We start from the raw sequence: 24,651 nt of genomic DNA, 5'->3' as shown, positions 1-24,651 counted from the left end.
AAACAGGACAAAGAACTAAAGGAAAAAAATTAATTTAAAATCCCATAATGGGGTTTAACTTCTGCAACCACCTACATTCAGCACGTTATTTTGGCACTAAAACACATGTGCAGAATGTAGTTGGTTGCATTTTCACTCATAAAAGGTATCATCCTTGTAGTTTTCTTTCATAACATGAACGGAAGCGGTGGCGCAGGCAGTAAATGCCTGCCTTAACATCACTCGAGCAGCCACTATGGCTGTTCGAGACCCACCGTGGTCGAGGTGAGCTCTCGACCCTAGTCCCAGCTCCCGCCCACCCAGCGGTTCGAAAGCAGACGTAACATCCATGCAAGTAGATAAATGGGTACCCACCCTTAGAAGGGTGGGGGGCACCCTCCTCTGGCGAGGCGTGTGGAGGTGATGGCAATAGCGACGGAGACGGCGGCGATGGCGGAGTACCAGCGGTGGAAGCAAGGCAGCGCGGCGGCAGCAAGCGGTGAGCAGCAGGCCGGAAGGAGAGATCCCTGGTGGCTGGCAGCGGGAACAACAGGCGACTGTAGTACTGCAGGAGGCGCGTGGTGACGTCACCCGAGGGCGCAGCGGAGCCAAAAAGGGACATAGCTGGGACCTGAGGAGGACGCCGCCGGCGCACCAGATCGCAAAAAATGCGCCAGAAGAACAACAGCTCGATACCGCCAGGAAGGAAGCCAGCCAGACCAGAATAAAGAGACATCTACCTCCACCTGGGGTGCCGGTAGGCTGTCCCATTCCCCGTGGAAAATGTGGCCTTAGTTAGGGTTAAAGTTGTGACTAGCACCCTTCATGTAAACCGCCCAGAGACCCCTACGGGGGTTAGGGGGGTATATCAAGTTGAATGAATGAATGAATGAATAAATAAATAAATAAACATTTCAGCTTTGCAGCAATTTCTTGTTTGCAGACTTCACTTTCATTTGCAGTATGCTAGAACACTTCAGAAAGTGAAGTACTTTGTATATCCATTATTAATAAAATGTTGAAACGGCTTTGGTGCCAACAGCCTGACAAGGCAGAATTCATAATCCTAATGTTTTAAAAATCATTTTACCATACAGTAAAGTAGTATGAATGACAACATGATCTATTCCAAAGAAACACCCTTCTAACTTTGCAAGACTGAATGGAATGTTGAGGTTGGTTGATTGGTAGTACATGTTAAATACACTGTGTATTTCATTTAAGATTTTAATATGGTCTGAAGGTTCAAGACTTTTTTGCCCTGTACAACAGAATGAAAACAGTATCAGCTGCACACTGAACAAACAAAACCTGCTAGTCTGGATGCACCCTGACACAGTCGAACAAGTCTTAATATCACTTAGTCAAGGTTGCCAACAGTCTGTAACACTGCCAGCTGTTGTTTTTAAATGCTGTCCATAAAATCCATTAAAACAATTGGCTGCCCATAAATTTCCTGGGACACAAGAGCATGAAGTACTCTAGCTTGAACAGGGCCTACCAACAGTATAGTTCCACGAACTCCAAGGTTTTCTGGGCATCCACTTTAATCCAGTTAAGGAGATCTAGGCACTGAACCAAATATTTGTGCATATAACACTTGCTGAACTCGGAGTCTCAAGGTGCTGGATACATCTCCACATACCTTCCTGAGATTGACATTGTCTATCCACACATTCCATTTGTTTCTAAAGGGCAGATCCACTCACACCAATCACATACCAATGCCTTCTTCAATGATGACTAGAGCTAGATGGGGTAGCCTACCCTTTGGAGAAAAACAGGGAATGATCTAGAGGGGTATGCAGAGCAGCCAGAAGTGAAGATGTGGTTGTGGAGGGAGAGAGAACACCTGAAAGTAAGGGGGATTGGCCAAAACAGGAAATTCCTTTCTCCTTCCAACTTGGGGACAGACAGGATGATGTATCAATAGCAGATTGGAATTATGGAAATGGGATCTTTAGACAGACAGTAGGGAATTAGGGCCCCATAAAACTCTGGCATAGATGGCCTTACATCAATTTATATTAACCACAACAGAAACTCTGGCAAACACCAGTGAAGGGCTTGTAAGTTTCTTGCCAGCATCTGCTGCAAAAAGAGTGCTGGACTATATGGTCCCTTGGTCCAATCAGCAAGGTGCTTCTTGTGCTCTTAACCTGCAGCTGACCCTGGAGGAAAGAGACAGACATGGCAAGGGAAGAAGCTAACTGGTTTGGGCAACATTTCCCACCTCTGCTCTACCAACCTGAGCTGTCTCTTGATTCTACCACGGTAACAAAGAGCGAAAATACACTGTCATGTGGATTCCCTTCTTTCCCAGCCTTCTGTTTCTTTTCTTCCCAGGTACCAAAGCACAACTGACCAGCACAACTGATTAGCATAAGCATGAATCTCATAAGAGTGGGTAAAGTTACAACAGAGGAAGGGTGAGCAGAGACTAAAAACACTAAGACGTCCATGTCCACAAGTCAAGCAATCTATATATCTAATAGCGAAGACGCCCCCTGCGTGCGGATATCTAAATCTGCACATCGGGGGCACTTGGGGGCAGGGAGATTTTCCTGCATATCTGGGGCGATCCCCAGATGTGCAGAAAAATCTAAAAACTGTAAAAAACTATAAGGGGAAACTGAAATCCCCCAATAAGTAAAAGAGCGTCCCCTGCGCATGCACAGGCAATGCTCTTGGAACAGTGGCAGCGGCAGCAGCGGGAGGGGTGGGGGGGAGAAGGCTTGGCCGACCGGCGAGTCCTCACTGCCGCCGCTGCCGCCGCCGGGCGGGGGAAGGGAGAGAGTTTGATGGGCCAACAAGGACTCGCCACCGGGGGGAGGAGGGAGGGAGAAATTCTGGCAGGCCAGCAAGGCCTCACCACCGCCGCTGCTGAGGGAGGAAAGGGGAAAGCTTGGCGGGCCAGCAAAGCCTTGCCGATGCAGCCGGGGGGGGAGTAGAAAGTTTGGCGGGCCAGCGAGAAGCCGCCGCCGGGAGGGGGATTTCAGCGGGCCGGCAAGGCCTTGCCACCACTGCTGACGGGGGAAGGGGAAAAGCTCGGCAGGCCGGCAAAGCCTCACCGACGGGGGAAGTTTGGCGGGCCAGCAAGGCGCCGCTGCCACTAGGGGAGGGGTAAGCTTGGCGGGCTGAGGTCAGGCCTCGCCATGAGTGCCAGGGACGGGGGGGACAGGGGAGAAGGCTCACCTGCGACTCCTTCTCCCCCCCCACATGTATCGTGGGTCCCCCTTCTTGTAGATCTTCTATTTCTATACAACCTAGGTGAAAAAGATAGGTAGCAGTGCCAATCAACAGTCTGAAATCAGCACTTGAAATGCTAATTTATACAGAGTTTCAGACTATGAATACATGAATTAGGCCTCAACTACTTAAGATAAACTTCAATTGATTCACAGTTTACGTCCATTTATTATCCTTCCTCATCCTGAGATTTCAGGATGAAGCATTTACAATATTACACACATACTGCACTCTAAAACTAAAGTTATAATTATTTCCTTTTTAGATGGGAAGCTAAGGCCAAGAAACAATGGCTTGCCCATGACTGCTCACTAAGTAGACAAGCTGTCTAGTCTACCACAGTATGCACCTTACATTATTTTGTTTTATTTTTTGTATGTGCATGCACCAAAATGCATAACATTAGAAGAAAACTACATTTTATCATATAAAAACATTAAAGAGAAAATACAACTATTTTGTACTCCGCTGGAATTTGTTTCCTGCCTAACGCTGGGTTAGAAAACATGCTTATATGGTAACATAGTAAAATAACACATAATTTAAAATGTACAAGAAAAAGTGTGTGCAAACAGGAAGGACTATTAATACAATCATAGTGCGCTTGCACAGTGGTTACAGTGTTCGACTAGGACATGGGACAACCGGGTTCAAATCCCTTACTGAACCATGGAAGCCTGCCAGGTAACCTAGGGCCAGTTACAATCTCTCAAAACTAATTTACCCTCACAAGGTTGTTGTTATAAGGATTAAGTGGAAGAGGGGGGAACAATATGAAAAGCTGCTTTGGCTCCTTAGTCAAGGAGAAATGTGGGATATGTCTATTAGTCCTCAAATGCATCATTGTACAACTGAATCTGATGGGAAAAAACTGATGCTCAAGACGGATTTGGTCAGGGAACGCCAGACTACTGGATTATCTTTAAATCCAGTTGAACTGCATCATGTAGTACTAAAAAAAACCCTTCCTGATATACTCGTAGAACTTGAGTAATCTTTGAGAACTCCTGGATGGACAATGAGCAATGGTCAAATGGTGTTCTAACTTTCAAAAAGGAGGAAACAAAAATCCAGGAAACTACAAACCCATCAGTCTGAATTTAATACCAGGGAAAATATAGAGAGGTCAGTCTGTAAGCACCTTGAAAACAATGCAGTAATTAATAGACATCACCACAGATTTGAAACAATCAATCCAGTAAAGTTAATCCTTTCTCTTTTTAACAAATCAGAGTTACTAGCAATGGATCATGGGACTGCTGTGAACATAATATATCTTGACAAGCAAGGGTTCCTCAAGGACTTGCAGGCAGCAATTTATTTTCCCTCAGGTTTGCAAAAAAATCCCTGTCTTTCCCCATCTCCATTGCATGGATTATTTGACCATACTCTATGACCTATGATTTCAGCAAAGCATTGGCTAAACACTCCCCATGGTATTTCAAGTGGGCAAACTGGTTAATTGTGGGCAAGATGATAGTTCAGTCAAGTGGATTCTCAGCTGGTTAGAAAAAATACTCTTAAGAATGCTCATCAGTAGCGTTTTGTCACTCTAGAGAGAGAGAGCTTGGATGGAGTACTCCATGATCATCTGGATGAAAGGGTGGAGAGATTCCTTATCAAATTTACAGAGGGTACAAAACTAGAAGGGACAGCTAATACCTCAGAAGACAGAAATAAAATTCAATATAATCTTTATAGTTTCAGGCCACGTGTTCTTCATGCTGACAATATGAAATTCAGATACAAAAAGCAAAGTTCTGCAATTAGGTAAAATTACTCAGATGTACAGATAAAAGATGGGAGACACCTGGCTTAACAAGTAGCAATAAAAAGGGACTTGGGATTTCAGTCAAACATGAGCCAAAAGCAGCTAATGTGATTTTAGGCTGCATTAACAGAAGCATAATAACCAACTAAAGTATTAGTTTCACTCTATCCAGATCTCATTTAGAATACTGTGCCCAGTGCTGAGTGCTGCACATTAAGCAGCATGTAGGCAAACTGGAGTGAGTTCTGAGAACAAAACTAAGAAAGTTACAGGTGATGAAAACACGTCCTACAAGGAAAGGCTGAAAGAACTGGGTACGCCAGAGGTTCCCAAACTTTTTTGGCTTACTGCCCCCTTTTCAGAAAAAAAATTACTCAGCGCCCCCCCGAACATCTATCTTCAAGAAGTGAACAAAAAGATACAGTTTGCGGATCTGCACCCGGATCATTCCAGCACCCCTGAGGGGGTGGTATTGCCCACTTTGGGAACCAGTGGCTTAGACTGAAGAAGAGAAACTGGGGGAGGGAGGATCCATCTTTTCAAACACCTGAAGAGGGCAAAGACTTGTTCTTCACTGCTATAATTTCCTTTACCCTTGTTCAGTTTGTTGTTTTTGCCTATGTAGTGTGTGTTTTTCATTTACTTGTTAAAATTCTTTTCATTTTAAAATTTGGCCAATCTGATCTCTGTAAACCACATTAAGGCAGTTCAGTACTCGGTTACCAGGAACAGGGCAGGGCGAGGGGAGCAGGCCCGTAGCTAGGACCTTTTTAGTGGGGGGAGGCCCTGGGGAAAGTAGGGGGGCCCGCAAGCATCGTTCTTACCTAGGGTTGCCAAGTCAAAATAATGCCGTACCGGGGGACTCCCGGCCTGTGGCTGGAGTGTGCTCGGGCCACACACACATCACCCGGGGCGCAGCTGGACAGAAGCACAGCCATTGCAAAGGGGTCGGGTTGGAGAAGGCTGTGGCCACCGCGGCAGGCAAACGGTGCTGCAGAAGCAGCAGGAGAAGCAGGAGCGTGCCCCCCTCGCCTCCTCCCCCTTCCCGTTCTTATCCAGCTGCCGTGCGCCTCCAGCCACTCGCGCTGCCCCGCCAGATAGGAGACCAGCACCTCGGCCAGGGCGCCGACCTCGCGGCCCCCACTCAGCCTGCGCAGCCACCAGGTTGCCGGTGAACACGACCAGTGCCATCACCCGGCCCTAGTTCAGGCCGCCGTCGGCTTCCATCTGCGCCGCCAAACGCTCAAGTGGGCGGCCGCCCCGCTAGGCTCTGAGGCCGCGGGACTGCAAGCCAAGTGGAAGAACGTCATCTCGTGGCTCTCCAGCTCATCCGCCACCCGCCACAGGGTCTTGGCCGTGCGGCTGGGGGGCAGCGCCAAGCCGGCCGCCCAGGTGGTGCTGGAGGTAGTCGTCCATCAGCTACGCCTTCTTTGCTGGCAGCTTGCTGGGCATGGCAGCTCTTTGGCAGCGGCGGCCAATTAATAGCTGGCTCACTCCAACCGGGCCCTGTACCGGCGCCAGGAGCTGCCTAAGAACTCGCCTCCGCCACCGCGCCTGCCCACGTGTCCTGGCCAGCTTCACCGGTTCCTCCTCCCCACTCGGGGAGCCTGGAGCGCTCCACGGCGATCGGGGAGGGAGGAGAGGATTGGGGGAAGGGTCCCATAAAACCCGTGGGGGGCGGGCCCCATGGGCCCCGTGCGAGCTACGGGTCTGGAGGGGAGACTGTTAAGCCCTACTTACCTAGAAATCTCACATAAGAGAGATTAGTCCCCTCTATAGCAATTTGGAGTGAGAAAGAGATGCAAAACCGGTGCTAAGATCTTTTAAAAGACTAAATGAGGGGAACATGGTTGGAGATCTTTAGACTGGACAAAACCTCTGAGAACTGATATGATGGCAGTGGCTGAATAACTTGCTCATTCCCCGTGGTGCAGAAACAGAAGCTGCTGAGGCCTGTGACACCACAGTACTAATGGTGAGACTAGTTTGACAATGGCCTAGGGCAGAATGGCCATCTGTTAGAAATGTCCTAACTTTATATTCTGTACACCGAGGATAAAGCTGGACTGTATAGCCTATAACAATCCTGAAATCACTTAAATTAGAGGACGTCTTTTCCAGGTGGCCCTTTTATTCTATTGCCATGAATTCTACTATCACTCCCCTACACTAGAATCCACAAAACCAGAAGAGAGTGCCAGCAAATCTACAGTGCCAGCAAATTCAGGATACAGGTTCCTGTCACTTAAAACAAAATCGATAGCTGAAATACCAACTTGTGGCAAAGCAGTCCTCACTGTACAGTAACTGCGTTGTGAGCTATGCTATATATTTTTTTGCTACTTCTATTAAAGTGGAGTACCAATATTCAGCTAAGGAAGCGCTTCAGTTATGTCTTCCTGCTTTAAAAAAACCTAGGAACACTCTCCAAAGACCATGGGTACATACAGACATGCTAAGTTATATGCAGAAGGGCATGGATTGATTGTGAAACATGCCTTTCTCTGTAGCAGTATGATATTCATAAAAATGTGATTTCATTGGAAAGTGAGGCACTCACAGTTTCATTGTGAAGGGGCATTTCCTGCCCACGCAAGGACACCTCCATGCTGCAATTACCATCTTGGAGTTCATCTCTGCATGATTTGCCTGCTCAAAGGAAGTCTTTCAAGTGCATTCCCCAACATCAGGAACCATGGGGCTCAAACAAAAAGCCTATGGAACAGGAACTTTCTCTCTGCACCATTAAGACTGAGGGAACTACAGACCATTGTTGATATTATGGTATTATGATATTACAAGAAGGGGGACCCGCAATACTCGCGGGGGGGAGGAGACGCTCCGCGGGAGGAGAAGGAAGCAGCCACAGGTGAGCCTTCTCCCCTACCCCCCCCCATCCCTGGCACCCATGGCGAGGCCTGACCTCAGCCCACCAAGCTTCCCCCTCTCTTCACCGGCCCGCCGAGCTTTCCCCCTTCCCCCCTCCGCAGCGGTGGCGGGAAGGCCTCGCCCGCCCGCCGAAATTTCACGCCCCCCCCCCCCCCCCGCCGGCGGCTGCAAGGCCTCGCCGGTCAGCCAAGCCTTCTCCCCCCACAACTGGCCTGAGGTCACTCATTTTATGGCTGAGAGGGGATATGAACTCAGGTTTCTCCCATCCTACTTTGACACTCTAACCACTACACCACACCAGCTCTCACCTGAACAAGTTGTATCTCTAGAATGTTACACTGCTACTCAAACAAATATTTCTGTACTATGAAGAGTACACATGTATGCTACACTTGCTTCACATCATGCAGCATATTTCCATGCACCCTTAGGAGACACAATTTAAAGAGGCAAACACATAAGGATATAAGAACTTGCAGACCTGCTGATCTTCCTCAGTATAAGCAACCTGTAACTGCATGAACAAACTGCCACCTAGCAGTTCGAAAGCAAGAAATTGCAAGTAGATAAATAGGTACCACTCCAGTGGGAAGGTAACAGCGTTCCGTGCACCTTGGTGTTTAGTCATGCCGGCCACATGACCACGGAAACGTCTTCGGACAGCGCTGGCTCTTCGGCTTTGAAATGGAGATGAGCACCGCAACCCAAGAGTCGGATTTGACTGGCTTTTGAGCAAGGGAACCTTTATCTTTACCTGCATGAAATCATATTGTTCTCCTAACTGACTTTCATATCCAAGCTAGCCTGCGTCCAGCAGCTCACTTCTAAGGCATCTGGCAGCCCTCATCTCAACACCTATCCAAGTCTATTTCCTTTTCCACATTACTTTCCTGTTTCTATCTCAGGTACACTTTCAAACTTTGTTCTCAGCATTTTACTAAAGGTTCAACTGCCTCTGCTTTCACCACGAATTTATTTTAAGGCACATTAACAGCCCATTTCTTCTTCATTTTTTGAACTCACCACTGATTTATTTATTTATTTTATTATCAAATGTATACCCCGCCCTCCCTGCAAAGCAGGCTCAGGGTGGCTGATAAGAGTTGAAAGTATGGATAAATACACATCCTGACAGAATATAAAACAAACAAAAAATACACCTCACCTGAGGAATAAAAATGAGTCAAAACCAGCAAAATACTCCTCTCAAATATTCAAGAATCCATTATTCATGGGGGGATTTTAGTAAAACAAACCTCTGAGCATGTAAAACATACTTCATTGGACTGGAGAAGCAGGATGCTCCTCCAAGGCACAACTTGGAACTTCATAACGGAAAAAGGTACGTGTGTTGCACATGCTGAGAAGTCAAGAGTTTCTTGAATAAAGAACATGACAGAGACAGATACACAGACAGAATTGTGTTGAGATGGCAAAAACCACATTGGCTTCAAAAGTGCTATGAGTGATCAGAAATAACGCTGAAGATCAAATTCTAAAAGGGTAGTATTTGAGGACCTGGATAGGCCAGGCTAGCCCAGTCTTGTCAGCTCTCAGAATATAAACAGGATTGGCTCTGGCTAGTACTCAGATGGGGGACCACAAAGGAATACCAGGGTCATGACATAGAGGCAAGCAATGGCAAAGCACCTCTGAATATCTCTTGCCTTGAAAACCCTACAGGGTTGCCACAAGTCAGATATGACTTGACAGCAACAACAATAACCAAGGTCAAACTACATGATGCCATGATATCCATGAGCAATCTCCCAGATTCTTTTTAAAAGGGAAATACAGGCATGTGTCGGGGGGGGGGGCTGTGAATTTAATCACAGTAGTGATACTGGAAAAGGGGGCATCTGTTTTCTCATCAGGTGTTTCTGTGAACAAAATTCTTCCCCTTAGCTGTTTTCTCACATGTGAGAAGAAAAAATGGGGGGGGGGTTTGCGATCAGCTAAAACGGTCCAGGGGGAAGGTTAGAAACTTCCTCCCACAGACCTGTTACAATTTAAACTGCAGCTCTCAGCGGTTGCTTTTAATTAAAATTCAAATCATTGTAAGATCTGATCACAGGCCTCAAGTAACTTCTGGTTTAGCCTTCCTGTCAGCAAGAGAACAACATTTTGTTTTGGACAGAAGAAAAGAGAAACAATTTAGGGAAGAGCAAATACCATCCCAAAAGTTAATTTTAAACAGTGTCTAAGTAGCTCTCCCAGCCATTGTAAAGCTAAAATCAATAAAGAAAATTAATTTACAGCTAAGTCTAACAATGATTTCTTTAAAACTATTGTCAATAGCCAATCACTAGTAATTAATCATTTTTAAAATAGCATTTTTATTGAGTTTTATATATTTTTTACAACCTGGCCGATATCCGGGCATTCGTTTGCTTTTCAGTGGCTCGGATAGTTTTCATCTCCTCTTGGAGAGTGAGGGTGAGTTCAGCATTGTTTTCAGCCAGAGTAGAAGTGACGCTTAAGTCCTTTTGTAATTCAGTGATCTGGGACTGTAAAGGTTGAATCAAAGTCATTACCATCTCTGAAAAGGATTTTAGAAGGTCGTCTTTCATCTACACAAGATCTTTCCTTGTAATTGGAGCGTCTTCGTCCGTAGCTCTTGAAGCTGGCATTGAGTTGCCAGTCGCCATGCTGGGCTCCCTTTGTTCTGGTAACTCTGCAGTTTTAGTTGCCGCTGTTCTTGTAAAGTAAGACTTCACTGAGGCCTCTTGTAACTGATGTCTTTTCGATTTCCCTTTAGATGCTCCTCCCATCCCTTTGTAGCACGATTTTCAGGTGGATAGTCCGATTTATAGTCGATTTTAGGAGGGTCGAGGCGGGAGCTCGCTCAGCCTGCGTTCACTTCCATCCCTGGCCAGGCAGCCCTCCTCAGTAATTAATCATTTACATGACTCAATGAACACCCAAATACCATTTTAAAAATTCTGGTGTTCTCATTCATACAGAATAGTGGGTACCTCAATCAAAACTAAATTCTATGAATTATTATTTAATACATTTACAGGTTAAGAGTTGTGGAGTATATGCCACAATTTCCACCAATAATTTTTTAAAAAATCAATAAAAAATAAAAAATTGAAAGGGCGATAAAATTAAATTCAATACATTCAGGTGTTGTTGTTGTTCAGTCGCACAGTCGAGTCCGACTCTCCGTGACCCCATGGACCACATCACGCCAGGCCCTCCTGTCTTCCACACTCAGGTAGCTACCTCTAAAAGCAATAGAACCACAATTCAATAGCAGGAGGAGGAGGGAAAAAACACCCCTCATTCAAAGATTTGGGCAGAAAGGAAAAGTTTTCTCCTGTCAGGAGATTAGGCTAAATTGGGTATCTGCAGAAGAAAGAGGGAATTGGTAGCAATGACTCCACCCATTCCCTTAGCAGAAAATTTAGTCTAGATCCAATCCCTAAAGCTGAGCAGTTACCACTCACTTTTTCACCTTTCCCAAGAAGTGGATATTTATCACCAATCATTAGTTGTTTAAGTCATCTGGGTCCCAAAAATGCATCTTCAAAACAGAGGGAATTTTCTGCTCCCTTAAAGAAGTAAAAGTTTGTAAAGGTAAAGGTTTCCCTTGCTCAAAAGGAGTAGCAACCACATAAAACCAGCTGGCTGTGCATGTGCGAAAATCTAATAAAAAATTATTTAAAAAAGAAAAGAAACCAGTTGGCTGAGGCCTCCTGACTTGCTGTTGAAAGCCAACATTAACAATGGTTGCGAATCCGAATGATAAATCATGCACGTCCAGACAATATGTCTACATCTTAAGGCTGCAATAACTGAAGTTCATCTAGGCAACTGCAAATCAACAGAGCTGCAAATCCATTGTTGCATGCAATTGTTGAAAAGTGGTTTCCAAATTATGAATGTTTTGTCTTCAAAACACCCACCAAACACATTACAGCAAGTTACAGACCTACCCCAGTTAGTATCATAAGGGCAAGATGTGAAGCAGCCCTATGGGAAAAATGGAAGAGCTCACATGGACAGATTTGCACAGATACAATGGTGGCAGAGAAATAAACATTTTTCGTCACCATCACTGCCACATAGTCAGCACAAATACGGACTGTAACCAGTTGTCAGAAGACTTATCTGCTCTTGACTGAGTCATCTGCCTACTTGCTTCATTATCCTCAACTTCTCAGAGGACACCTAGGAGCAACTGTGTCAAGCACCCAAGTCCAAAGAAGAAGGTAAACACAGGGTGTACACAATACACATTTAACATCCTCTTATGGATTACAATTAAGATAATCTGCAACTAGCATTAAAGCTAAATATTGTTCAGTTGTATATTTTTATAATAACTTCATATGCATTTATACTGAATAGCTCATGTTATTTTTTTTCAAATTACCAAATTATTTCAAATTCCATATTAGCTCATGGGAATATGTAAGTTTTTGTAGTTAGTTACTGCTCTAATAGAGCTGCGGTGGCTCAAGTAATTAAGACGCTGAACTGCAGGCTGTGGAAGGTCAGTAGTTCAGCGGTTCAAGACCCAGGTGCCGCAAGACAGGGTGAGCTCCTGTCTCTAGTTCCAGCTCCTGCCAACCTAGCAGTTCGAAAGCAAGAAATTGCAAGTAGATAAATAGGTACCACTTCGGTGGGAAGGTAACAGCGTTCCGTGCGCCTTGGTGTTTAGTCATGTTACTGCTCTAATATAGTAAAGCAGGGGCTTCAAACCTACAGTCTATGGGTTGGAAACGACCCACCCAGGCTTTTAATCCGGCCCGGGAGTGGGGCTCTCTTCTCTCCCCCCTCCTCTGCCCATTCTCACTGTTCTGAGCAGAGAGCACAGGGCGGAGCTGCCTTTGAGAGCAGGAAGCAGAGGGTGGGACAGCCAAACTTCCCAGCCACCACTCCTGGCCTCCGTAGTCCTCCTCACTGGTTGGAGCTGGGGGCAGGGGTCCTTCTGCTGTGATCCTTGTGCTTCTTTTTTATTTTAAAGATTACTTTGCAAAATCCCACTGCTTCCCCATCTTTTCAATTTAGGCATGCACGTTTTAAGGGCGTGGAAGGGAAGGTTTGCGACCAGCCAGGGTTAAAATATAGAGTTCAATAAACCCAAGGAACTTCAGTTTTGCAGAAAAATATTAGTTTTAACACACACACCCTCTTAATGTGGGGCTCCAATGGAACAGCTGCTATAATATCTTTAATTGTGTTTGTCTCTGTCCTTTATAAAGGTTCTATCTCTGCTACCTGGCATTACATTTTCTGACACACGGCCCGGCCTGATAAAGTCCAGTTTATGTCAAATCCGGCCCTCATAACAAGTAAGTTCGACACCCCTATATAAAGCTTTAAATGTTATCCATTATTTGACACTATTTGGCCAATATCTCAACCTACATACTGAGTTCATGGTATAAATAAAGCTACGTTCCTGAAACACTTGCCTTAACAATCCACTGAAGTCCACAACTTTCCCCCAGCAGCTAATAATTACCACAGCTCTGCCTTCAGTGTACTAAAATTAACAAATTTAGTGTTACAGGCTATCTGAAGCAAAGCTGGCTCATGAGACGGAAGGAGCATGCAAGGAAGACAACAGGAAAAGAGAGACATTTGATTTGACTGACTCCCAGCCAGTATCTGGAAACAACAGAGGTCCAACTGTGGCCCAAAGCAAGAGAATGAAAGCACTTTTAATGGTCTATGACTAGGTAGCCAAATCCACAGCATAGCTGATCAGAAAGAGCAGGGAAGTTGAAACACAGGCAGGTCAAAAGCCCCAACTGGTAAGCAGTGGGCAACATAAAGCCTGAAAAAGGAGGTGAACTCCAAATTCTAGTATTTTAGATAGGGTTATGTCCTGTCCATCTGCTAATAATAATGATGCATGACTTTTAAGTCTAAGCACTGTTGATCCCACCTCTGTGCACCCAAGCCCCAGATTTAACATAATAAATAATCTATAATATAAAATAAAGAATAACAGAAAAATTAGAAATCTAGACACTCTGATACCAGGTTTATAGACTGCATCTCTAAAACTGTTGGAACAGTTTTCAAAGTTACCACTGAAACTTACAAACAGACAGTACCACTTCTTCTAGTCAAGCAATTCTTAGGGTGGACCATTTGCCCTCCTCAGGGGGTGAACAACAAATCTTAAAAGGACATTCAGACTTAGGGGGAGAGGGAAAAGGAAGGCATACAGAATTTTGGGCAGCCCTCTTTCCCACCCACAGTGGCTTTTGACATAAGAGAAAAGAGGATACTGCTGACCTCAATCTGAGAATAAGAAGGTGGTGGAAAGTGCCATCAAGTCCCACCTGATTTATGGAGACCCCCATGGGGTGTTGCTATTTTCTGCCTCTGCGTCATGACCTTGGTATTCGTTGGAGGTCTCTCATCCAAATACTAGCCAGGGCTGACCTTGCTTAGCTTCCGAGATCAGGACACATTCCTTAATTTCTTCCCTGGGACTCAAAGTAACCAGGAATCAAACCTAACATGAAGGAGTTCACTGCCAGACATCATGCACAAGGGTCTCAAACACATTTATCTGACATGCTGTTTTATGTCTGGCAAACAGAAGCGGATTAAAGTTTAAGAACCACTGGTCTGCTCCTCCAAACAACCATCCAAGCCACTTTGTCAACTGAGAATTATAACTGTCATGCGAGTATTATTGTAAAATGTTAACTTTAACGCAGGCCTTTTAAAAATTTTCCTTGGCTCTAGGAGCCAGCCTCACAATTTAGGAACCGAACTCATTTTTTCAGTGTTCAGAGTTTCATATATCACTATTTTCTAATCATTGTATCACAAAATCTAATCCTAACCTCTTCACAATTTCTCAGAATTTTATTTAAAAGTATGACAAAAGTGTTGCATACAAGTAAATACAGGGATAGCCCTTGTTGTCATGGCTAACCCCTAACCCTAGCCTAACTTCTCCCATATTTCTGATAATTCCATTACTGCTTTAAAAGCTCCATTTAATTGAATATTGGTGGCAGTATAGAAAGTAACTGGTTAAGAAATTATTTTATTCACCAACATTGGCTGGTGTAAAATTCACATATAAACAAGCAATGACAAGAACTTCATACTTATGTATCTTTATGCCACACAATGAAACATATTTTAATGTGAATTTTAATAGCCATTGAGAGATACTAAAATAAAACCAGTGAAATTTTAAGGCGTTATGGTGTCCTGGTGCCTGGGATTTGTCAACCCTGCACTAACAAGCAAAAATCCTCAAACAGTTCATTGAGCAACAATAAAAAAACAATAGATTGACACTATTGAGCACTTTACTTGTGATGTGATATTTTATTCTGTTTTTATCCTGTTTATGTTGCCCTATTGTAAGCCGCCCTGAGCCCGCTTGCGGGGAGGGCGGGGTAGAAATGTAATGATAAATAAATAAATAAATCTAGATCAGCGGTTCTCAACCTGTGGGTCGCGACCCCTTTGGGGGTCGAATGACCCTTTCACAGGGGTCGCCTAAGACCATCGGAAAACACAAATTTTTGATGGTCTTAGGATGGTCTCCTCCTCCTCCTCCTCCACTGAAGAACCACGGGCGCTTCCCATGCTGGGTGATGCCGGTGCGGGGAGGCGGCCGTTCTTGGGACACACACTCAGCCGGCGCCCACCCGTCGCTCCTTCTGCTTCTGGGCGGCCGGCTGGAGAGGGCAGGTGAGCGGACTGGCAGGCCGGCTCCAACCATCCAGGGGCTTCCGGCCCGGCTCGCCCCGCTCCTGCTCCCCCTCCGCCCGGGCCCAGCCAAGCCAATGTCAGCACTTCCCCGGCTGGCGCAGAGGGGGCACCTCCGCACGCCCCTCCTCCTCCTCCAGCCCTGCTGGGGAGACACCAGGGACCCGTCTCTCCCCCAATCTGGGGATGTGGCAGCCGCCACTGCTGCCGCAATCTGCCCTTCTTCGCTTGAGATCCATTGGGCTCATTTCCTTTTGGCAAATTCTTTTTCATTTGCACGAAAGTAGGGTTTGTGGGTTTTGGTGGGGTGAAAGAAAGGAAGCCAATGGAAGGTCACGAGCAACCCGAATCCCGATGAAGCCTGCTGACTCGGGATTGTACCGGGGATTCTTGCTCCACCGGGCAGCTGGATCGAGGCAGGTTGAGGGGCCGTGCTGCCCGGCAGGAGCATGCCTAGGACGGGGACGGGGTCTTCGAAAGCAAATCTGAGTTGTACACGTATTAGGCCAGTGCTGTCAGCATTGGGTACGGTGGGGGTGCCCTGTGGTAAACCGGGGGTCCCGATCCTGCCCTGCCCCCCTGGTCCGCAATTTGGGTGAAGAATTTATTGCAGCCCAAGCAAAGGACCCCACTTGGTGGGGATGGGGTTTAAGTCAGAGGGGCATTCATACCAGTCCCCAGGGGTCTCCCCCCCGCACTGCCAGAACCCAACTTCCGCCTGGGATGGGTTGCAAGAGACACACTGTGCACCTTCGGACCTCAGGCAAAAAAAAAAAAAAGAGCAGCGCCCACCACTTTGGAGGGGGCTCCAATTCTACAACAAGCTGTGAAATGTCACAAAAGACACCTCCCGGCTTTGATGGCATTTCAGCTCTGCCATTCAAGTATTTGTTAACATTTCTCCCTGTCTTTGTACTCAAGAGGTAATTTTATGGTTGGGGGTCACCACAACATGAGGAACTGTATTAAAGGGTTGTGGCATTAGGAAGGTTGAGAACCACTGCTCTAGATACAAGTACTCTGAAAATTGTAGTGCATTATAGCTATTTCCATATCCCAATTTTAAATACTTTAAAAAAATAAGGAAAGCTGGCTACAGCCAGCTTTAGAGTAAATAAATACACAATAAATCCTCCTCCTTACACTTCTCCTTTCCAGCTAGCCCAGTTCACCTTTAACTGCAGGTCAAAAAGCTGAAAGTTGGCACAGATTTATATGCTGTCATATTTTGAATGGAACATCGTAATAGCAGTGTCTGCTTTATATTATGAACTCTTCCAAGAGATAGAAAGAAAAGCCACACATTATTTATACTTTTTCCAACTGTGTCATCTCCCATACACAAAAATATATCAGAAACCAAGCAAACTAGACTAGACAGACTAGGAAGTGAAAGTACCACAGTTAGAAAAGCAGAAAACTCTGCATGTACACACAAACCACCTACCTCATTTAGCTCCTGAGCCCTATCTCCAGCATAATGATGATAAGTTCCTTTTAAGTCTCCCCCAGCATTTGCACTTGTTGTGCTATGTAAGTGGTTTCTTAAGAATTCTGAGAATCAAATAATTCTACACATTAAAAAGGTTTCTGCCACACATGACCAGTAAGTTTTTAAAAAATGACTAAGTCTCAGAAACAAGGAATAAAAGCCTAAACTGTATTATAGTTTTCAAACACCACTAGCCCTAGGCCACTCCAAAATTCAACATTTTCTATAGGTACTTCCACTGTAGTACCCATTAGTGCTATCCACCCAGCAGTGGATCCAGTTTAGTATGGCTTCTGTTCCAGGTTCAGCATGGAAACTGCCTGCCTTGACAACCTGGACCAGGAAACAGGCAGCATGCATTAAACCCTGTTGATTCTCCTGGATCTCTCAGCAGCTTTTGATGCCCTTGATTGCATGCCCAGGTTGAAAGCAGGATACCCTACCCCACTGGTTATTTTTCTTCTTACTGGGCAGGTTTCAGAATGCAGGCTGTGGACTTCATTTCTGCACTGTGGCATTTTAATTTTAAGACATTTCTGTGTCACCTTTCTACCCAAAAAGGGTCCCCGAGGTAGCGAACATCAAAACATTAAAATAGTTCAACATTAAAGTACTAAAGCAGCATTTAAAATAGAGTACATACAACATATTTGAATAATTAAATAAAAGTATAAACATGCAAACACATATAACACCACGACTAGCGTGAGGGCCAATAACAGTTATTGAGGGTATGCCAAACTAAAGTCTCCACCCACTGGTGGAAGACAACAATAGAGAGAAACAGATGAATCTTCCTGAGGGGGAAGTTTCAAAATGTTGGCACCACAACCAAGAAGGTTGTTTTTCAGGTTGCCACCCATTTAGCCCCTGAAGAGTGGATAGATTGGTTCATACGGGAGAAGCCTGCCCTTCAGATACTCTGGTCCAAAGCCATATGGAGCTTTAAACTCTGAACTGAACCCAAAAGCAAATTGAGAACCAATGTAGATAGAAAAAGACTGGACTGATATGGCTTCTACAACCCACTCCAGTCAACATTCTGACAGCAGCACTCTATACCAACAGTAGCTTCTGCACAGTCTTCAAGGGCAGTCCCATTTTGAGAGCACTGCCGTAATCCAATCTAAGCATTTATGCTATAGGTCTCTATTTTGTCTGTTATGCCATGCTATTTTGCATCTAAATGAAACCATAACAAGATATCAAAGAGATTAGGAGTATACCGGGGTACCTTCTACTCCTTTTCATTTAAAAATGGCAAAAATGCTAAACAGATGTTTATAGGTTAATGAATTCAGTCGGTCATTATTACAGCTCACAGACCGTTTAGAAACAGAATAAAAATAGATAAAAACACGGATATAAAATTAATTTATCTGCATAAAATCTCTCCATACATCACTTGTCCTAATATATTTAACAGACTAATAAACTGAAGTTTAATTCATACATGACGGAGGGTGCTGAAAATGCATAGTTCAGCTCACCATAGAGATAGTATCAAATTTGGACAGGGCTGCAGTGTCCCCAAAAACATGGGAGTACTAATAGATCCAACCCTTATTTTGGCCTTTAGGTGGCATCTACATGAAGTAGCATAGTTTGCCAGCTGTGGCCCCCTTCTGGATAAAAACATCATTGCCATAGTTATCCTACTTGGTGCTTTGGTATCTTTCAGAATAAAGCACTTCAGGCTGCCTTTGAAGAGTATTTGGAAACTACAGCTACTTCAGAATACTGAAAATTGTTTACCATGACTAACAGGTCTGAATATGCTTTGGTAGAGTTTTGTGATTGCCAGTGAATTTCTATTTGTTGAACATTAGATCTGGTTTTGACCTATAAAGCTGTAAACAGCTTGGGATCAGTGTATTTGAACGATTGCTTTTCCCGTATGCATCTGACTGCACATTACGAACTGCTTTTGGAGACAATGCTCCATGTCCCCTTGCCTTCAAATATCAGGCAGCTGACAACTGAAAACAGAACCTTTTTCTGGGGTAGTACCTTATTAGAACACCTTCCCCTAAAATGTTAGCAAGGCACAAACTTTACTGTTGTCTAGGCACCAAGCCAAAATGATTTATTTGGGGGATAATTCCGTTGCTTGTGTTTTAACTGATTAAATATTTTAACTTTTGTATCATGTCAGTTTTACTGTTTATTTTAAATGGCTGTAAGCTGCTTAGGAGGCTTGAAACACAAAGTTAGGATGGGAATGTTTCAAATATACAGATGTGGTGAAATTTCTCTCTCATCATGGATGGAAAACTGAAGTGAGGAAACAGTCATCTTGAATTTGTCATTACAGCCTTAATTCCTATTTTAGCACATGACTAAATAAATGTTGACACCTGCAGCATTAAGCAAAGGCTCCTGTCATCGCTAGTAGATGCCACAGCTGTAAACCATATGATACAGATGCAAAGGAAAGGAGCTGATATTATACTTTAGGACCCATTCCTAAATAATGCAAGAAACATGATCTGTTTGACTTTCTGGAGTATTTAATCTTCACCAAATAAAGGCTGACAATTATTCCCTCTATGAAACACAACGTATCTAAAGTCGCCTAATACATGCATTCTAAATAAAAGTTACTCGAGAAAATGAAGGAGGAAAAATGCACTTCACTTTCTTTATAGGAAAATTACAGAAGAGAAATGTAACGGGGTTGCTAAACAAATCCTACACTCAACACATTTTTATGCACACTATAAACCAGGGGATAACATCACCTTATTGACACTACTGGTGTTAAATTCTACTGTTAGAGAAACTAATCCAAATATGTATCACAAATCATTCTGATGTTATAAAACAAAAACTCAGATCTCCTCAGTGCAACAGTTTCAGTCTGTCACAGTTTTAAAGACAGACTATGCATACAGAACGGTTTTCAAACACACAGAAAAACCACACTGCAGTCAACAAGAAATGGCCTGTAAAATAATTCAGATTTTCAGCACTACTCACAACCACATTGTGATAGAACTTGCTTGAATTTTAACTAGCATTTTTATTAGTACACTGGCTCCCCAAGGCAATAAAAACAGGATCATTAACCTCACAATTATAGCAGTAAACTTCATATACCTAACATAAGAGTACAGCATAAATCCTTGTATTTTTGCTAGAATATATTTCACCGGTGTGTGAAGGCTTCAACTGAAAGCCTGCTGCTGCTTTTGCATAAACTTCTTTAAAACTATTACAGCCTGAACACAAACAACAGTGTTCAAAAAAGCTAAACTGCAACTGGGAGAGCATTTCTCAAGCACTGTGGTACTTTCAAGCCTAGGGGTGTTTCTCATGCATGATGGCTTAACACACAAGTGACCAATTCTTGAACTATTTGTGACATGCATGAATATTAGACAGGATGGAGCAAAGAAACTGAACATATTCGGTAATCTAAATTCACTTAACTGATCAGTGTAAGCTTTGTGTGAAATATCAAAGAACCTGGAAAAAATCTAAAATTACATCCTACAATATATATAGTAAACAAGGCTTCATCTCAGCAGGGCATACAGCAAGGGGTCACCACCACATTATTTGAAGGCCATCAGCTCTTAGTCCACTGTGCTGATAAATAATTCTACCTTGATTCTAGGCCAGTACCAAGACAGGCTGAAACTCAAAGCACAAAGACTAGAAAGGAGACACCACTGAAAACTTATTTCCTTGTAAACACACTTAGGCTTTTACATTCTATTACAGTTTAGTGGCACAGTCCCCCCCACCATGCCTAAGATCTATAGATGAATCCTTGACAAAATAGCAGAAGAAAAAGAGGAGATTGGATTTATACCCCATCCTTCACTACCCAAAGGTGTCTCAGAGCGGCTTACAAACTCCTTCCCCTTCCCCTCCCCACAACAGACACCCTGTGAGGTAGGGGGGGCTGAGAGAACTCTTGACAGAAACTGCTCTTTTTCAAGAACAGCTGTGCCAGAGTTATGGCTTGCCCAAGGTCATCCAGCCAGGTGCAAGTGGAGGAGTGTGGAATCAAACCTGGTTCTCCCAGATTAGAGTCCGCGCACTTAACCACTACACCAAACTGGCTCTCAAGAAATAATAGGAATTTTAAGTGGAATATTTTCTATAGAAACAACACCATTGTCAAAAATAGAAAAAATGTGTAAGCATATAAAGATCTGATGGCATATTTCACTTATGCCACAAAAAACAGCCAAGGGGAAGTAATAGGGACCATGACAACTTTACACAAGTTATGTCATAGTCAGCTATTATTAAGAAGTAAAAGATGCCAGAAAAAACAAATTGTGCAGTCAAACCAGTACATCCCAATTACCTCCATGGAAGTGTTAAATTCTGTTGAACTAGATGTGGACAACCAGATCCACAGCACAGGATGATGAGGGAAAACTGGGACATATTCTGCTAGCTAGGTGGCTAGCAGCAATTGAATAACATCTTGTTGAGTTTGTTCTCTGCTGCTTTGCTCACAGGTAAGCATACCCAGAGGTGCAAGCTGAAGTGCTTTTGTCCTTCAATTCTTAGCTCAAGGGCTATTGCCTAGGGACGGGCAGAAGACTGGATAGCAGAGAGAGAGGGAAGACATGCTTGGCATTCAGATGTTACCAGAGATAAAATACAGACAGGAGCAAACTGCTGTCAACAGCTTTCAAAGCTATTGTAGAAGGGCTGAAGTTGGCGACCTGCCTGAGGGGCTATCCTAAGACGACTTACACCCTTGAAGTCAATGTACTTAATAGGGTAGAACTCCTCTTAGGATGGCATGTTGAGAAGGGCAGCAGTAAAAAAAACAACCTCAGCCTCCTTTCCAAAAGTATTTCTGAATATATGTTTCTCACCTCTCCCATATAAATGAAAGGTTTCACACAGAAGTTAAAATCGAACTGTAATGGTAGGAGCAAAACATGTCAACAGCACATACCCCTCAGATGGATGAAACTGGCATCGATTCAGAGGAGCGTTATGTGAAGCCCAATAGATTTTAAACTTATTGTGCCTTACAATATAGGGGACTCTCTCCATGGCCGACCTACTGTAACTATGGGCATTTTGTTAGCTTTAAACAAGGAATACTTGGGCACAGGCACCCAACGCTTCCTAAAAGCATGATCATATTCACATCTCAAGAGTTGCTTCACATCTAACAAGAAGAATGAAAAACATATTCACGGCTTCACAATTCTTCAGCAAAGATGATCAAGGACAATCACACCTTGACATTTTAAAGCCACCAAATTCAATAATAAAGCAACCAATGGTTTTAACATGCTTTAATTTCAGTGCAGTTCTGAAAGAGCTTTAATAGATTCTACAACACCCCGGCCTTAGTCATATAAACCCTATGCAGTTTTTTACCATGAGAAGCCCACCTTCCCCTTCCTTTTAAGCAGTAAACAAAAACAATTATAAGCGTGAATTTGAAAGAGAAGGGGCACACGTCACATAAGGAACACTTATATCGCCTTGTATTTGAGTATTTTTAGCTGGTCATCATTTAAATTGCTGGTTTATTATTGGCTACCTTGTGCTTTCATTTTTTTTGAACTGATTTGGTGAGCCACCTTAAACGCTTTTTGATGGAAAGGGAGAGTATGAATATTTTAAATAAAAGAAAAATAAATGTTTACAGGATTGCAGACTAAGCTGTTTATCTATACATACATTGTACATTTCTCTAGAGGAACACACATGAAAGCATCTGAAAAGCCATCCATCATTCATAACAGTGTTTCAGCCTGCAGGCTTCATTCCTGTATACATGTATGTTTAATTTCAAGTAAATTTCAAATAAATCGCTCTTACCTGAATATCCTGCCCACCAGCCCCATGATGCCACCATAGCCAAAAGCCATTTAAATAATACTCCTTCAATATACCAGAACCGTTTACTATCCAACAATCGGAGAGGTTGCAGTACTATTAAATATAGAACGTAGGACGGAATAGCAACAAGGTTATTAGCAACCATGAAGCCAAATCTTAAGAGTGCTTTCAGAAACATATAGCCCGCCCTTTGGGCCTGTTCTAAAGTCACAGCCATTCTCTTCACACTGGGGTCTGCAGTCTTTTCCTACAGGGTAAGAAAGAGAAAAATTATTCAACACAAAGAACATGGCTGTCTTCTTACTAACAACTCACAGGCTTTAAACACCTTGCAAATGTCCAGTCAACACTGCAGAAGACTGGCCTGTTTTCACACATATGCCCTTCATACATGAATATAGTCATATAAAGTTGCTTTATACCAAGTTAGATCATAAGACCGTTCAGCTCAATATAGTCAACCCTGACTAGCAGCAGATCTCCAAAGTAGAGAGGTATCCCTCCCAGCTGCCTGAGATCCTTTAGCTGGAAATACTGGAGACTGTCATGCAAAGTATGCACTCTACCACTGAGCCACAATTGAGTCACATCCTGATCCCCAAATCCTCAATTAAGATAGTTACATCTATCTTTCCCATCTTCAGTTGAAATAGATGTCTTAACCTTTCATCCTAAACTGCCAAAAAGAATACAACCAACCTTACTTTAAAAGCAACCCCTCCAAAATACACCAAAAGTTACCAATGAGAATTACTATTTTAACTGCCTATATGGTTATGCAACTTAAAAGGAAATCTCACAAAACCCTTCACCACAAGTTTGAGTTTTTTGTTGTTTTTTCTTTACTGACAATATATAAGTGCATAGACTATAAGTTCAGTAGATCATTACTCAGTCTTGTAAACCGATAGCAGGGAAACACATTCCCTTTGGTTAGAGTACGTTGGAATGTGACCAAAGGACAGGTCTGTTTGAGGAACAGAACTCCCCTTGCTTTCCCCCCACAAAGGATTGAGTGATTTGTCAGAGGTCACACTCCAACAGCTGAGAGATATTTAACTCTTCTATAGTTCTAAAACAAGAACAAACATTTTTGCAATCAAGGGGAGGTGGCCAACATAGATTAACAGAATATCTTTAAGAACTACAGCTGCTTATCTAGACTACAAATTATGCATGAAATAATAAAACCATACTAGGTGACAGCGGGACAAAATAGAGAGAAACGGGTGGGGAGAGAAATGTATAGAAGGATTATTGTCTGGAAATAGGTTGCAAAAAAAGGGAAGGGGAGCCTAAAGAGAAAAGGGAAGAGGGATGTTAAGAGAGGAAACACCAGCGGTCTGTAGATGAGAGGGATACTGACGAATCACAAGGCTGAGTCCAGCCAACGGGGCTGCTTCACTCACCTTCTGCTGCGCAGAGGAAAGGAGGAGGCAGGGCCGGGGGAAGTGGGCCCGGCGGCGGCGGAGGCGTGCGCCCGGGTCGGCGGCTGCTGGCGAAGGAGACGGCGGCGGCAGTAGCAGCAGCGGCGGCGGCTCTGACGGGAGGGCGGCGGGCTCATGGACACGAAGGTGGCTGGCCTGGCCCCAACGTAACGGGCTCGGAGCGCTCGGCGGCTCCCTATTTCCTCTGCCGCTCCCTGCGGGGAGAAAGACGGGCCCGGAGTGACTGAGCCAGAAGCGGCATCCACGGCAGGGGAAGCACAAGCAGGACGATTCGCTCCGCTGGGTGGCTAAAT

General features: G+C 44.0%; 1 protein-coding gene across 1 annotated transcript in view; it reads right to left on the bottom strand.

The window, feature by feature from the left end:
* LPGAT1 (lysophosphatidylglycerol acyltransferase 1) overlaps positions 1-24,351 on the bottom strand; it is a 118,618-nt gene extending 94,267 nt beyond the window's left edge. Inside the window, exons 1-2 of the mRNA XM_015427623.1 lie at positions 24,320-24,351; positions 22,890-23,157 (exon numbers count right to left, since the gene is read on the bottom strand). Of these exons, the coding sequence (XP_015283109.1) occupies positions 22,890-23,127 (238 nt within the window). The 5' untranslated portion in view covers positions 23,128-23,157; positions 24,320-24,351. The remainder of the gene's footprint in view (positions 1-22,889; positions 23,158-24,319) is intronic.
* Positions 24,352-24,651: the final 300 nt, after the last annotated feature.

The sequence above is a fragment of the Gekko japonicus genome, unplaced genomic scaffold (genome assembly GCF_001447785.1).
Source record: "Gekko japonicus isolate JY-2015 unplaced genomic scaffold, Gekko_japonicus_V1.1 scaffold45, whole genome shotgun sequence".
NCBI lineage: Eukaryota > Metazoa > Chordata > Lepidosauria > Squamata > Gekkonidae > Gekko > Gekko japonicus.
This window is presented reverse-complemented; position numbering and strand designations above follow the sequence as displayed.